We start from the raw sequence: 15,893 nt of genomic DNA, 5'->3' as shown, positions 1-15,893 counted from the left end.
GGAGTTTTTCCTAGCCACCGTGCTTCTACACCTGCATTGCTTGCTGTTTGGGGTTTTAGGCTGGGTTTCTGTACAGCACTTTGAGATAACAGCTGATGTAAGAAGGGCCATATAAATACATTTGATTTGATGACTTGCCTAGTTAAATAAATGTTAAAAAGACATGAAAAGTGATTGCATGTTTTGCTGAAAGGACTTGAATAGTTTAAAAAAAACATGTAGACAATAATGTAGTGTGCAGTGTTTATGTGGTAGCCTAGTCTAGCGTATGTCAAATGCAAACCCCTTAGTTCATTGTCCCCTCCATAGACTCTCTTTGTTCTCTGTCTGTTCTGTCTGCTGGGAGTGGATGTGAGAGGGGAACTTAGCAAATGACCACACTCTAACTTTAACTCCCCACACTTCCTCTTCTGTCACAAAATACAGATACATACTTTACACTTTCAGTGTTCATGACACAACGCTCAGCCACCCCTGGTCCCTTTGACTACTCTATGATCCACCAAATAACAGCAGATTGACATGGACAAACATTTGCAAGGTAAGTCTCTGTGTCATATGTCTCATCTCACGCTGTCAGTCCGTCTGTCTGTCTTTCTGTCGATGTGCACTCCACAGATTTTATAAACAATTTATTAAAGAAATACAGTGTTCTAGCTAAATCAATCAATTAAATCAAATCTGTTATCTTTAGTTAGATCCTGTGAATGCGTGAGGGTTGTGTGGATAGATCACCAATAAGATACTGAGTAGTAACATGTTTTCTGAGTTGATCCTCATATCATTTCAGGAGGGAAAGCATTTGGATTCCTCAAGTCTCAGCAGGATGTGAAACTGAACTCCATCAATGAGGTCTGTTGTTCATCTGTCTATAAATGTTATTATGGTAGTATTATCTAGCTATAGTATTATTAGCATCTGATTATCTATGTACACTATCCAGTGGCGATTTTAGCATGTAAATCTTGGTAGAGGAAAAGAAAATTGTGGGACGCATGCCAGCAAAGCCAATACACAACACTAAACAATACATTAATTGCACAATATCACAGCTACACTTGGCTATCAGCTGAGCCTTGTCTGGCAGCGAAACAGTACATTCAGCCTCATTTACTGCCTTTAAAAAAATATCTATATTTATTTATTTTATTTATTTTTATTTTACCTTGATTTAACCAGGTAGGCAAGTTGAGAACAAGTTCTCATGTACAATTGCGACCTGGCCAAGATAAAGCAAAGCAGTTCGACAGATACAACGACACAGAGTTACACATGGAGTAAAACAAACATACAGTCAATAATACAGTATAAACAAGTCTATATACAATGTGAGCAAATGAGGTGAGAAGGGAGGTAAAGGCAAAAAAGGCCATGGTGGCAAAGTAAATACAATATAGCAAGTAAAACACTGGAATGGTAGTTTTGCAATGGAAGAATGTGCAAAGTAGAAATAAAAATAATGGGGTGCAAAGGAGCAAAATAAGTAAATTAATTAAATACAGTTGGGAAAGAGGTAGTTGTTTGGGCTAAATTATAGGTGGGCTATGTACAGGTGCAGTAATCTGTGAGCTGCTCTGACAGTTGGTGCTTAAAGCTAGTGAGGGAGATAAGTGTTTCCAGTTTCAGAGATTTTTGTAGTTCGTTCCAGTCATTGGCAGCAGAGAACTGGAAGGAGAGGCGGCCAAAGAAATAATTGGTTTTGGGGGTGACTAGAGAGATATACCTGCTGGAGTGTGTGCTACAGGTGGGAGATGCTATGGTGACCAGCGAGCTGAGATAAGGGGGGACTTTACCTAGCAGGGTCTTGTAGATGACATGGAGCCAGTGGGTTTGGCGACGAGTATGAAGCGAGGGCCAGCCAACGAGAGCATACAGGTCGCAATGGTGGGTAGTATATGGGGCTTTGGTGACAAAACGGATTGCACTGTGATAGACTGCATCCAATTAGTTGAGTAGGGTATTGGAGGCTATTTTGTAAATGACATCGCCAAAGTCGAGGATTGGTAGGATGGTCAGTTTTACAAGGGTATGTTTGGCAGCATGAGTGAAGGATGCTTTGTTGCGAAATAGGAAGCCAATTCTAGATTTAACTTTGGATTGGAGATGTTTGATATGGGTCTGGAAGGAGAGTTTACAGTCTAACCAGACACCTAAGTATTTGTAGTTGTCCACGTATTCTAAGTCAGAGCCGTTCAGAGTAGTGATGTTGGACAGGCGGGTAGGTGCAGGTAGCGATCGGTTGAAGAGCATGCATTTAGTTTTACTTGTATTTAAGAGCAATTGGAGGCCACGGAAGGAGAGTTGTATGGCATTGAAGCTTGCCTGGAGGGTTGTTAACACAGTGTCCAAAGAAGGGCCGGAAGTATACAGAATGGTGTCGTCTGCGTAGAGGTGGATCAGAGACTCACCAGCAGCAAGAGGGACCTCATTGATGTATACAGAGAAGAGAGTCGGTCCAAGAATTGAACCCTGTGGCACCCCCATAGAGACTGCCAGAGGTCCGGACAGCAGACCCTCCGATTTGACACGCTGAACTCTATCAGAGAAGTATTTGGTGAACCAGGCGAGGCAATCATTTGAGAAACCAAGGCTGTCGAGTCTGCCGATGAGGATGTGGTGATTGACAGTCGAAAGCCTTGGCCAGATCAATGAATACGGCTGCACAGTAATGTTTCTTATCGATGGCGGTTAAGATATCGTTTAGGACCTTGAGCGTGGCTGAGGTGCACCCATGACCAGCTCTGAAACCAGATTGCATAGCAGAGAAGGTATGGTGAGATTCGAAATGGTCGGTAATCTGTTTGTTGACTTGGCTTTCGAAGACCTTAGAAAGGCATGGTAGGATAGATATAGGTCTGTAGCAGTTTGGGTCAAGAGTGTCCCCCTTTGAAGAGGGGGATGACCGCAGCTGCTTTCCAATCTTTGGGAATCTCAGACGACACGAAAGAGAGGTTGAACAGGCTAGTAATAGGGGTGGCAACAATTTCGGCAGATAATTTTAGAAAGAAAGGGTCCAGATTGTCTAGCCCGGCTGATTTGTAGGGGTCCAGATTTTGCAGCTCTTTCAGAACATCAGCTGAATGGATTTGGGAGAAGGAGAAATGGGGAAGGCTTGGGCGAGTTGCTGTTGGGGGTGCAGTGCTGTTGACCGGGGTAGGAGTAGCCAGGTGGAAAGCATGGCCAGCCGTAGAAAAATGCTTATTGAAATTCTCAATTATGGTGGATTTATCAGTGGTGACAGTGTTTCCTATCTTCAGTGCAGTGGGCAGCTGGGAGGAGGTGTTCTTATTCTCCACGGACTTTACAGTGTCCCAGAACTTTTTTGAGTTAGTGTTGCAGGAAGCAAATTTCTGCTTGAAAAAGCTAGCCTTGGCTTTTCTAACTGCCTGTGTATAATGGTTTCTAGCTTCCCTGAACAGCTGCATATCACGGGGGCTGTTCGATGCTAATGCAGAACGCCATAGGATGTTTTTGTGTTGGTTAAGGGCAGTCAGGTCTGGGGAGAACCAAGGATTCCAGGATTCAGACACAGCTAGAACATCCGGGTTGGCAGAGTGTGCTAAAGCAGTGAATAGAACAAACTTAGGGAGGAGGCTTCTAATGTTAACATGCATGAAACCAAGGCTATTACGGTTACAGAAGTCGTCAAAAGAGAGCGCCTGGGGAATAGGAGTGTATATGGCTGACTTGCTTTAACAAATGTGGTTTCTACTGTCAATTGAGATGTACAAACTATGGCATAAGGGGACGACAAGTCAATCCGTAATTTTGATTAAGACATTAATGAGTGATCTAGGATGGATGTAGTCGATATATATATTTGTTCAGCACTTTTTAATTGTACAGTGACAGAATTCAGACCATGGGCCATTCTTACAGTGCTCTCCATGTACACCAAGTCAGAACCGTAGGATAAAAAAAGAGGCATAAATGTAATCGATGATAACATTATCAAAAACAGGTTATAGGCTACATGTGCACCACCAAGTCAGAACAGTAGGCGAAATGTTATAAATTATTAGGGTGAGGTACATGGGCTACTAAGATCTTACTACATGACATACACTTAGTATTACTTTCTTAGCTACAGTATGTATACATATCTCCCTGGCATATTACATCATTTTTTCAGCAGCATACAAGACATTTTTGGACTCACCTTGTTGTGCTGTGCTCACTTGAACAGGAATGTGGCCCAGCGGTCCTTTGTGGACATATTTTGTCATCAAACTTTGTCATCAAAGTCTGGCATTCTCTGAATTTATGGTTCTTTCAAGACAACTGGGAACTTGGGAAAATCATGATGACAACAGTGATCTTCAGGTCATAGCTCTAGAAAGAGGGCCGAGTTCCCGATTTACAAATCTGAGTTGGATGAAAGTTCAAAACGTATTTTCCCAGTCGTAGCTTGTTTTTCCCAATTTCCCAGTTGTTTTGAACTCACCAAAGTCAGGTTTTGCAGTTCCAAGTTAACAGTTGTTTTGAGCGCGGCACGATGATTTCTTTGATAATGATTGGTTTGGAATGCTTGCAGTTAGCCACTGATTCCTTCCAAAACACTCATTGTTGAATTTGCGATCCTCAACTTGTTGTGTAATGTTTATGTCCAATGGCCGATGAGTACTGATACATTTTATCTATAATTTCTCTTCATTATTTCTCTTCACAAGACAAGGATTAAAAAGGATTTGCCAGTAGATTGTCGACTTGATTCATTATGGTGACTGCTAGCTAAGATTTTGAAAGTATGATGTTGACATGATCAGTCCAATCAAAGCTACTGTAGATATAACGTGATTTGACGTCATGTTATCTGTGGCCAATGACCGTGAGCCTACTTGGATTGGCACTTCTAATGTACCTCTATGGCAGCACCCAAGGGGCTTGAATTTTCGAGCTTTACCCTTAGACTTGGCCGTGACGTAGTGTACCCATGAGTGACAGAACACTGAGCCAATCACGGCGCAATGCTCTATATTTTGTGCTGGCTGCCCCACCACCACAGAAATCACGGAACTAGGCTGAAACACCTGCATTTTGGAGCTGCCTTACTCAAGAAAACAAAAAGAAGACCATGTTTGTATGCGACTTTAAATGATATATATATTTTTTACATTGTTTGCAAACTGATATGTGACAGGTATTAACGCCAAAATAACATAACATGCGAAACAGGCAAGCCCCCCAATTTTTGAGGGGTGCTAAAAATGTGGGTCTCAAAACAGGTGGGGCGCAGCTCCAAATCATGTCCAATCAATTGAATTTACCATAGGCGGACTCCAATCAAGTTGTAGAAACATCTCAAGGATGATCAATGGAAACAGGACACACCTGAGCTCAATTTAGAGTCTCATAGCAAAGGTTCTGAATACTTATGTAAATAATGTATATCTGTTTTGTTTTTTTTGCAAACATTTCTAAAAACCTGTTTTCACTTTGTCATTATGGGGAACAAATGTATCAATTCTTGGATGGGTATATCTAATGTAACTCTATGGCAGCACCCAAGTGGCTTGAATTTTCTAGCTCTACCTTTAGACCTGGCAGTAATGTAGTGTCCCCATGAGTAACAGAACACTGAACTAATCATGGTGCAACGCTTCGTATTTTCTGCTGGCTTGTCCAACCACCACAGAAAGCACTGAACTAGGCTGAAACATCTACATTTTGGAGCTGCCTTACTCAAGAAAACAAAAAAGAGACCATGTTTATTAACTCCATGATATATCTTATATATCTATACACCTCTGCGAGCAGGCCTTTCTAATCGACCTGGCCGGGGTATCCTGGAAGGACATTGACCTCATCCCATCAGTCGAGGATGCCTGGTCGTTCTTTAAAAGTCATTTCCTCACCATCTTAAATAAGCATGCACCTTTCAAAAAATGTAGAACTAAGAACGGATATAGCCCCTGGTTCACTCCAGACCTGACTGTCCTTGACCAGCACAAAAACATCCTGTGGCGTACTGCACTAGCATCGAATAGTCCCCTTGATATGCAACTTTTCAGGAAAGTCAGGAACCAAAACACAAAGTCAGTCAGGAAAGCAAAGGCCAGCTTCTTCAGGCAGAAATGTGCATCCTGTAGCTCTAACTCCAAAAAGTTTTGGGACACTGTAAAGTCCATGGAGAACAAGAGCACCTCCTCCCAGCTGCCCAATGCACTGAGGCTAGGTAGCAATGTCACCACCGATAAATCCATGATAATCGAAAATTTCAATAAGCATTTCTCTACGGCTGGCCATGCTTTCCTCCTGGCTACCCCAGCCCCGGCCAACAGGTCCGCCCACCCCCCGCAGTTACTTGCCCGAGCCTCCCCAGCTTCTCCTTCACCCAAATCCAGATCGCAGATGTTCTGAAAGAGCTGCAAAACCTGGACCCGTACAAATCAGCTGGGCTAGACAATCTGGAACCTCTATTTCTAAAACTATCTGCCGCCACTGTTGCAAGCCCTATTACCAGTCTGTTCAACCTCTCTTTCGTATCGTCCGAGATCCCTAAAGATTGGAAAGCTGCCGCGGTCATCCCCCTCTTCAAAGGGGGTGACACTCTAGACCCAAACTGTTATAGACCTATATCCATCCTGCCCTGCCTCTCTAAAGTCTTTGAAAGCCAAGTTAATAAACAGTCACTGACCATTTTGAATCCCACCTTCTCAGCTGTGCAATCAGGTTTCCGAGCTGGTCACTGGTGCACCTCAACCACGCTCAAGGTACTAAACGATATCATAACCGCCATCGATAAAAGACAACACTGTGCAGCCGTCTTCATCGACCTGGCCAAGGCTTGACTCTGTCAATCACCATATTCTTATTGGCACACTTAATAGCCTTGGTTTCTCAAATGACTGCCTCGCCTGGTTCAAATCAGAGGGCCAGTTGTCCGGACCTCTGGCAGTCTCTATGGGGGTACCACAGGGTTCAAATCTCTGGCCGACTCTTTTCTCTGTATATATCAATGATGTCGCTCTTGCTGCGAGTGATTCCCTGATCCACCTCTACGCAGACGACACCATTCTGTAAACATCTGGCCCTTCTTCGGACACTGTGTTAACAAACCTCCAAACGAGCTTCAATGCCATACAACACTCCTTCCGTGGCCTCCAACTGCTCTTAAACGCTAGTAAAAACCAAATGCATGCTTTTCAACCATTCGCTGCCCACACCCGCCCGCCTGACTAGCATCACTACTCTGGACGGTTCTGACCTAGAATATGTCGACAACTACAAATACCTAGGTGTCTGGCTAGACTGTAATCTCTCATTCCAGACTCATATTAAACATCTCCAATCCAAAATCAAATCTAGAATCGGCTTTCTATTTTGCAACAAAGCCTCCTTCACACATGCTGCCAAACTTACCCTAGTAAAACTGACTATCCTACCGATCCTCGACTTCGGCGATGTCATCTACAAAATAGCTTCCCATATACTACTCAGCAAACTGGATGCAGTCTATCACAGTGCCATCCGTTTTGTTACCAAAGCCCCTGCGATCTGTATGCTCTAGTCGGCTGGCCCTCGCTACATATTCGTCGCCAGACCCACTGGCTCCAGGTCATCTACAAGTCTCTGCTAGGTAAAGCTCTGCCTTATCTCAGCTCACTGGTCACGATAACAACACCCACCCATAGCACGCGCTCCAGCAGGTATATCTCACTGGTCATCCCCAAAGCCAACACCTCCTTTAGCCGCCTTTCCTTCTAGTTTTCTGCTGCCAGTAATTGGAACAATTGCAAAAATCGCTGAAGTTGGAGACTTATATTCCCTTCACTAACTTTAAACATCAGCTATCTGAGCAGCTAACAGATCACTGCAGCTGTACATAGTCTGTAAATAGCCCACCCAATCTACCTACCTCATCCCCATATTGTGTTTATTTACTTTTCTGCTCTTCTGCACACCAGTATCTCTACTTGCACATCATCATCACTCTTTTTTTCTATTGTGTTGTTGACTGTACGCTTGTTTATTCCATGTGTAACTCTGTGTTGTTGTTTGTGTCGCACTGCTTTGCTTTTTCTTGGCCAGGTCGCAGTTGTAAATTAGAACTTGTTCTCAACTAGCTTACTTGGTTAAATAAAGGTGAAATAAATAAAATAAATAAAAAAACATTTTTTTTCATTGTTTGCAAACTGATATGTGACACATACCAATGCCAAAGTAACATGCAAAACATGTTTGTTTTTTTGCTAAAAATGTGTGGCTGAATGACAGGTCACCACTGACACGATCTAATCTCAATGTCTGCCTTGTGGTATTCTATTCTTAAGGTTTTTCTCACAGATCCTAAATATGCAGAGGAGGAGGACCTCAGCTCAAAACTGGACATGTTTAAAAGTGAGATTTCAAGTCTTTTAACTGCACATTTATCAGACAGTTATGTTTCCTTATTGAATGAATCAACAATTCAATAATAATTGTAATGTGTTCTATATTGTTTTACAGACAAATACATGGAATTTGATCTCAATGACCAAGGAGACATTGGTAAAATTGCCTTATTTTTTTACGACAATCCTGATGAATAACAAGATTAGGCTAATCATGAGGACAACATAGTTCACATGGATGGCTCAATCTTTGTCACAGCCTCTCTCTCTCTCTCTCTCTCTCTGTCACACTCTGACCTTTAATATCTCTGTTTTCTTTATATTTTGGTTAGGTCAGGGTGGGTATGCTAGTTTTTGTATTGTCTAGGGTTTTTGTATGTCTAGGGGTTTTGTAGGTCTAGGTATTTATATGTCTATGGTGGCCTGATATGGTTCCCAATCAGAGGCAGCTGTTTATCGTTGTCTCTGATTGGGGATCATATTTAGGTAGCCATTTCCCTTTTGTGTTTGTGGGTTCTTATTCTATGTTTAGTTGCCTGTCTGCTTTGATAAGTGTTCATTCTTATATTGTTAAAGAATGTACACATACCACGCTGCGCCTTGGTCTCATTCATATGATGAATGTGACACTCTCTCTATCTCTGTGTCACAGACATGATGGGGCTGAAGCGCATGTTGGAGAAGCTGGGTGTGGCAAAGACTCACTTGGAGCTGAAAAAGATGATGTCAGATGTGGTTGGCGGTGCTGCACGAGACACGTTCTGTTACACAGACTTTGTCAATATGATGCTAGGGAAGAGGAATTCCATACTCCGACTGTAAGTTAGAAGGAAACGGACACTACGTTAATGAAGGCATTGCATTTGACCTGAAATGAATTTTCTGAATACGATTCTGAACTTTTGTAATCCACTGTATTTCCTTTAAGGCTATATGTCTTTTTGCTACATAACTTGTGTAATAATTTGTTAGTTTATTTTTCTCTGCTGAAGGATCTTGATGTTTGAGGAGAAAGGGAAAGACCAGGAGCCCAAAGAGAGTGGACCACCGCAACGCAAGACTTTTTCAGATCTGCCCTGAATGCAATTACATTATGGATCCAATCTGTTCATATAAAAACTGAATGTCAAATGAACTGGGTTATACAGGTTTCATTGTAAGGAATAAAGAAAGGTTTGATTGATCCATAGGCTTGTCCATTTGTTGGTGACAAACGTGTGTGCAGCTGCAGAACCTCATATCAAGCTCTTGATCGAATATACTTAACAAAGTATATCAATTGTCAGCATTTCTGATAAAATTATAGAATTCCATAACAGATTTGAGTGTTTGTGTAATGGTGAAAAACATCACTCAAAGTAAAAAGTAATCAAAGTGAAAAGTAAAATTATATATTCCATTTCTTTCTCTGTACGTGTCAAATAAAAATAGAGTCAACCTTGTTTGAGTAAGCCTCTCCTCTCCTCCAAAGAATGCAAAATTCTACATTCAGTTATGGCAGCACACAATGGGATAGCTACCCTGCCTTGCCTGTTGAACATGACAACAGGAAATCCCCAAATATCATCTGTGACCTGGGCAGAGATCAAGGGAGACAGTGAGATCCAAATACTTCAATACCCTACAGATATCTCCAACCAAACATTCCTAGGAAAAAGGGTGAGCTTTGGAGGGAATCTCAGTTCAGGAGATGCATCTTTGGCTCTTTCCATGGTGAAGTACAGTCACAGCCAATGGTACAGATGTAGGTTGCAGATGGGACAAAATGAACGCTGCTTTGAGGTCAAGCTACAGGTTAAAGGTGAGTATTTGCTAGTACAGTTGTGGCCAAAAGTTTTGAGAACGACACAAATATTAATTTTGCCAAAGTCTGCTGCCTCAGTTTGTATGATGGCAATTTGCATATACTCCAGAATATTATGAAGAGTGATCCGATGAATTGCAATTAATTGCAAAGTCCCTCTTTGCCATGCAAATGAACTGAATCCCCCCAAAAACATTTCCTCTGCATTTCAGCCCTGCTACAAAAGGACCAGCTGACATCATGTCAGTGATTCTCTCGTTAACACAGGTGTGAGTGTTGACGAGGACAAGGCTGGAGATCACTCTGTCATGCTAATTGAGTTCAAATAACAGACTGGAAGCTTCAAAAGGAGGGTGGTGCTTGGAATCATTGTTCTTCCTCTGTCAACCATGGTTACTTCCAAAGATGTGCCGTCATCATTGCTTTGCACAAAAAAGGGCTTCACAGGCAAGGATATTGCTGCCAGTAAGATTGCACCTAAATCAACCATTAATCGGATCATCATCAAGAACTTCAAGGTGAGCAGTTCAAGGAGAGCGGTTCAATTGTTGTGAAGAAGGCTTCAGGGCGCCCGAGAAAGTCCAGCAAGCGCCAGGACCGCCTCCTAAAGTTGATTCAGCTGCGCGATCGGGGCACCACCAGCACAGAGCTTGCTCAGGAATGGCAGCAGGCAGGTGTGAGTGCATCTGCACGCACAGTGAGGCAAAGAATTTTGGAGGATAGCCTGGTGTCAAGAATGGCAGCAAAGAAGCCACTTGTCTCCAAGAAAATCATCAGGGACCAACTGATATAGGACTGGGGTAAAGTAATTTTCTCTGATGAACCCCCTTTCCGATTGTTTGGAGCATCCGGAAAAAAGCTTGTCCAGAGAAGACAAGGTGAGCACTACCATCAGTCCTGTGTCATGCCAACAGTAAAGCATCCGGAGACCATTCATGTGTGGGTTTGCTTCTCAGCCAAGGGAGTGGGCTCACTCACAATTTTGCCAGGGTGGATTGCAGAGGTCTTGAAAGAGAATGGTCAATAGTACAAATATTAACTCTTTGCATCAACTTCATGTAATTGTCAATAAAAGCTTTTAACACTTACGAAATGCTTGTAATTATACTTCAGTATTCCATAGTAACATCTGAGAAAAATATCTAAAGACACTGAAGCAGCAAACTGTGGAAATTAATATTTGTGTCATTCTCAAAACTTTTGGCCACGACTGTACATTCTTATTCAGAATATACAGTGCATTCGGAAAATATTCAGACCCCTTGACTTTTCCCACATTTTGTTACATTACAGCCTTATTCTAAAATTGATTAAATTGTTTTGTTTCCTCATCAATCTACACACAATTCCACATAATGACAAAGTGAAAATAGGTTGTCAGAAATGTTTGCAAAAATTATTTACATAAGTATTCAGACCCTTTGCTGTGAAACCCGAAATTGAGCTCAGGTGTATCCTGTTTCCATTGATCATCGTTGAGATGTTTCTACAACTTGATTGGAGTCCACCTGTGGTAAATTCAATTGATTGGACATGATTTGGAAAGGCACACACCTGTCTACATAAAGTCTCCAGTGGCGACCAGTCTATCAGGGCAGGTGGAGCCTCACATTTTTAGCACAAAAAAAAATTGGGGGGGCTTGCCTGTTTCGCATGTTATTTTGGCATTAATACGTGTCACATATCAGTTTGCAAACAATGTAAAAACTATATATATCATTGAGTTAAGAAAGCCGCATACAAACATGGTCTCTTTTTTGTTATCTTGAGTAAGGCAGCTCCAAAATGCAGGTTTTTCAGCCTAGTTCAGTGCTTTCTGTGGTGGGGCAAGCTAGCAGAAAATATAGAGCGTTGCGCCGTGATTGGCTCAGTGTTCTGTCACTCATGGGGAAACTACGTCACCACCAAGTCTAAGGGTAGAGCTCGAAAATTAGAAGTGCCCATCCAGGAAGGCTCAAGGTTATTGGCCACAGATAAAATGACATCAAATCACATTATACAGTGCCTTGCGAAAGTATTCGGCCCCCTTGAACTTTGCGACCTTTTGCCACATTTCAGGCTTCAAACATAAAGATATAAAACTGTATTTTTTTGTGAAGAATCAACAACAAGTGGGACACAATCATGAAGTGGAACGACATTTATTGGATATTTCAAACTTTTTTAACAAATCAAAAACTGAAAAATTGGGCGTAATAATTATTCAGCCCCCTTAAGTTAATACTTTGTAGCGCCACCTTTTGCTGCGATTACAGCTGTAAGTCGCTTGGGGTATGTCTCTATCAGTTTTGCACATTGAGAGACTGAATTTTTTTCCCATTCCTCCTTGCAAAACAGCTCGAGCTCAGTAAGGTTGGATGGAGAGCATTTGTGAACAGCAGTTTTCAGTTCTTTCCACAGATTCTCGATTGGATTCAGGTCTGGACTTTGACTTGGCCATTCTAAAACCTGGATATGTTTATTTTTGAACCATTCCATTGTAGATTTTGCTTTATGTTTTGGATCATTGTCTTGTTGGAAGACAAATCTCCGTCCCAGTCTCAGGTCTTTTGCAGACTCCATCAGGTTTTCTTCCAGAATGGTCCTGTATTTGGCTCCATCCATCTTCCCATCAATTTTAACCATCTTCCCTGTCCCTGCTGAAGAAAAGCAGGCCCAAACCATGATGCTGCCACCACCATGTTTGACAGTGGGGATGGTGTGTTCAGGGTGATGAGCTGTGTTGCTTTTACACCAAACATAACGTTTTGCATTGTTGCCAAAAAGTTCAATTTTGGTTTCATCTGACCAGAGCACCTTCTTCCACATGTTTGGTGTGTCTCCCAGGTGGCTTGTGGCAAACTTTAAACAACACTTTTTATGGATATCTTTAAGAAATGGCTTTCTTTTTGCCACTCTTCCATAAAGGCCAGATTTGTGCAATATACGACTGATTGTTGTCCTATGGACAGAGTCTCCCACCTCAGCTGTAGATCTCTGCAGTTCATCCAGAGTGATCATGGGCCTCTTGGCTGCATCTCTGATCAGTCTTCTCCTTGTATGAGCTGAAAGTTTAGAGGGACGGCCAGGTCTTGGTAGATTTGCAGTGGTCTGATACTCCTTCCATTTCAATATTATCGCTTGCACAGTGCTCCTTGGGATGTTTAAAGCTTGGGAAATCTTTTTGTATCCAAATCCGGCTTTAAACTTCTTCACAACAGTATCTCGGACCTGCCTGGTGTGTTCCTTGTTCTTCATGATGCTCTCTGCGCTTTTAACGGACCTCTGAGACTATCACAGTGCAGGTGCATTTATACGGAGACTTGATTACACACAGGTGGATTGTATTTATCATCATTAGTCATTTAGGTCAACATTGGATCATTCAGAGATCCTCACTGAACTTCTGGAGAGAGTTTGCTGCACTGAAAGTAAAGGGGCTGAATAATTTTGCACGCCCAATTTTTCAGTTTTTGATTTGTTAAAAAAGTTTTAAATATCCAATAAATGTCGTTCCACTTCATGATTGTGTCCCACTTGTTGTTGATTCTTCACAAAAAAATACAGTTTTATATCTTTATGTTTGAAGCCTGAAATGTGGCAAAAGGTCGCAAAGTTCAAGGGGGCCGAATACTTTCGCAAGGCACTGTATCTACAGTAGCTTTGATAAGACTGTCAACATCATACTTTCAAAATTTTAGCTAGCAGTCATCATCATGAATCAAGTCGACAATGTACTGGCCAATCCTTTTAATCCTTGTCATATGAAGAGAAATAATGAAGAGAAATTATAGATAAAACATATAAGTACTCATCGCCCATTGGACATAAACATTACACAACAAGTTGGAAATCACAAATTCAACAATGAGTGGTTTGGAAGGAATCAGTGGCTAACTGTAAGCATTGTAAAACAACCACACAGCCACTCCTGCTATTCAGTGGAGTGGCTGTGTGGTGCTAAGTCTAAAATTAACAGTCTCTTTTGGTAGTTTAAAATGATAAACATTCAACATTGGCCATGCTGTCAATGAAGCATGATTTGTGCCGCTCCCAAAACAACTGCTAACGTGGAACTGCAAAATCTGACTTTAGTGAGTTCAAGACAACTGGGAACTCAGGAAAAACGAGCCACGACTGGGAAGATAAGTTTGGAACTTTCATTCAACTCAGAACTCGGGCCTCTTTCTAGAGCTACAACCTGAAGATCACTGACGTCATGACAATCTTTTTTTTTTTGATCTCCCAGCTGTCTTGAAAGCAGCATAAATCCAGAGAATGCCAGATTTTGATGACAAAGTTTGATGACAAAATTTGCCCATGAAGGACCGCCACACCACCTTCCTGTTCAAGTGAGCACAGCACAGCAAGGTGCTTATATGCCCCCTTTATTATCTGCTTACATGTCCCCTTTATTCTACGGTTCTGACTTGGTGTACAGGGAGAATACCATAAGAATGGACCATGTTCTAAATTCTGTCACTGTACATTTCAAAAGTGCTGAACAAATAGTTATATTGACTACGTCCGTCCTAGCTCGCTCATTGTCTTAATCGAAATTACGGATTGACTCTTAAACACTTGTCGTCCCCTTATGCCATAGTTTGTACTTCTCAAATGTCAGTAGAAACCACATTTGTTTAAGCAAGTCAGCCACATCAGCTATGTTTTTTTTAAAGGCAGTAAATGAGGCTGAATGAACCGTTTCGCTGCCAAACAAGGCTCCGCTGATATCCAGGTGTAGCTGTGGTAAGGTGTTGGGACTGCTGTTGGGGCTCTGGTGTTTGGACAGCTTTATGTAGGCCCTAACAGTTTGTGGGCAGTGTTTGTCACTTTTAAAGTGCAATTAGCGTATTGTTTAGTGTTGTGTTGTATAGTTGTGTTGTATGGGGCGGCAGGTAGCCGTGTGGTTAGAGCGTTGGACTAGTAACCGAAAGGTTGCAAGATCGAGGTAAAACTCTGTTGTTCTGCCCCTGAACAAGGCAGTTAGCCCACTGTTCCTAGGCTGTCGTTGAAAAAAATAATTTGTTCTTGACTGACATGCCTATTTAAATAAAGGTTAAAAAAAACTATTGTGGCTTTGCTGGCGTCCATCGAAGTAAGTTGGGTGTTGAGTTTGCCCCACCAATATTTACATACTAACATCACTACTAGTCACAGTGCTTTTTTGACGTTGCAGCTGTCAGGCAACTGCGACTGACTGATCTACAAATCACCTTGCAATATTATTAAAGACTTCTTATTATTTGTAGATCAGTCAGTCACAAGTGACCAATGACACATCACGGTTTTGATGCTCTTGAACAAGGCCACAAATGTGATGTTTTGAGACTCCATTTGGTTCAAAACAAAATAAGTAAAATAATCAGGACTCGACTTTGACAGGAGACTAAATGACCAGAAAGACTTGATTTGAAGTCATCTGTTTTTGACAAGTATTTTATCAGCACATCTGCATGGACAGAGATCTGTATATAATGACGAGATGCTCATGTCTCCTCTCTTCATTGCCACTTTGTTTGTCCCTTGGTACGTTCCATCGTGAGGGAGCGCAAGTAGAGTTGCAGGCAGTGAATGGACCCTGAGAGCTTGTTTGAAATGGAAAAGTGTCGCGGTAGCTTTTGATAAAGAAGAACATCAAGACGAAGCAGCTGCATTATAAGTGGGATGAACTGTTGAGCGCTACATCCCAAGGTGTTCATGCTGATTGTACAGAGATTGTGACAGCCGGTTAAATGGCATCCCTTTAGAAAGCAAGAACAACATGTATGTCAGGA

General features: G+C 41.9%; 1 protein-coding gene across 1 annotated transcript; it reads left to right on the top strand.

Moving 5' to 3' along the window:
- Positions 1-393: 393 nt before the first annotated feature.
- Positions 394-9,516, top strand: LOC112243781 (allograft inflammatory factor 1-like). The gene is made up of 6 exons (XM_042318804.1): positions 394-541; positions 791-852; positions 8,274-8,340; positions 8,449-8,490; positions 8,986-9,151; positions 9,326-9,516. Exons 1-6 carry the CDS (start codon positions 523-525, stop codon positions 9,411-9,413), a joined length of 444 nt encoding a protein of 147 aa, XP_042174738.1. The 5' UTR covers positions 394-522; the 3' UTR covers positions 9,414-9,516.
- The last annotated feature ends 6,377 nt before the right edge of the window (positions 9,517-15,893 follow it).

Source organism: Oncorhynchus tshawytscha, unplaced genomic scaffold (assembly GCF_018296145.1).
Source record: "Oncorhynchus tshawytscha isolate Ot180627B unplaced genomic scaffold, Otsh_v2.0 Un_scaffold_13173_pilon_pilon, whole genome shotgun sequence".
Lineage (NCBI taxonomy): Eukaryota > Metazoa > Chordata > Actinopteri > Salmoniformes > Salmonidae > Oncorhynchus > Oncorhynchus tshawytscha.
This window is presented reverse-complemented; position numbering and strand designations above follow the sequence as displayed.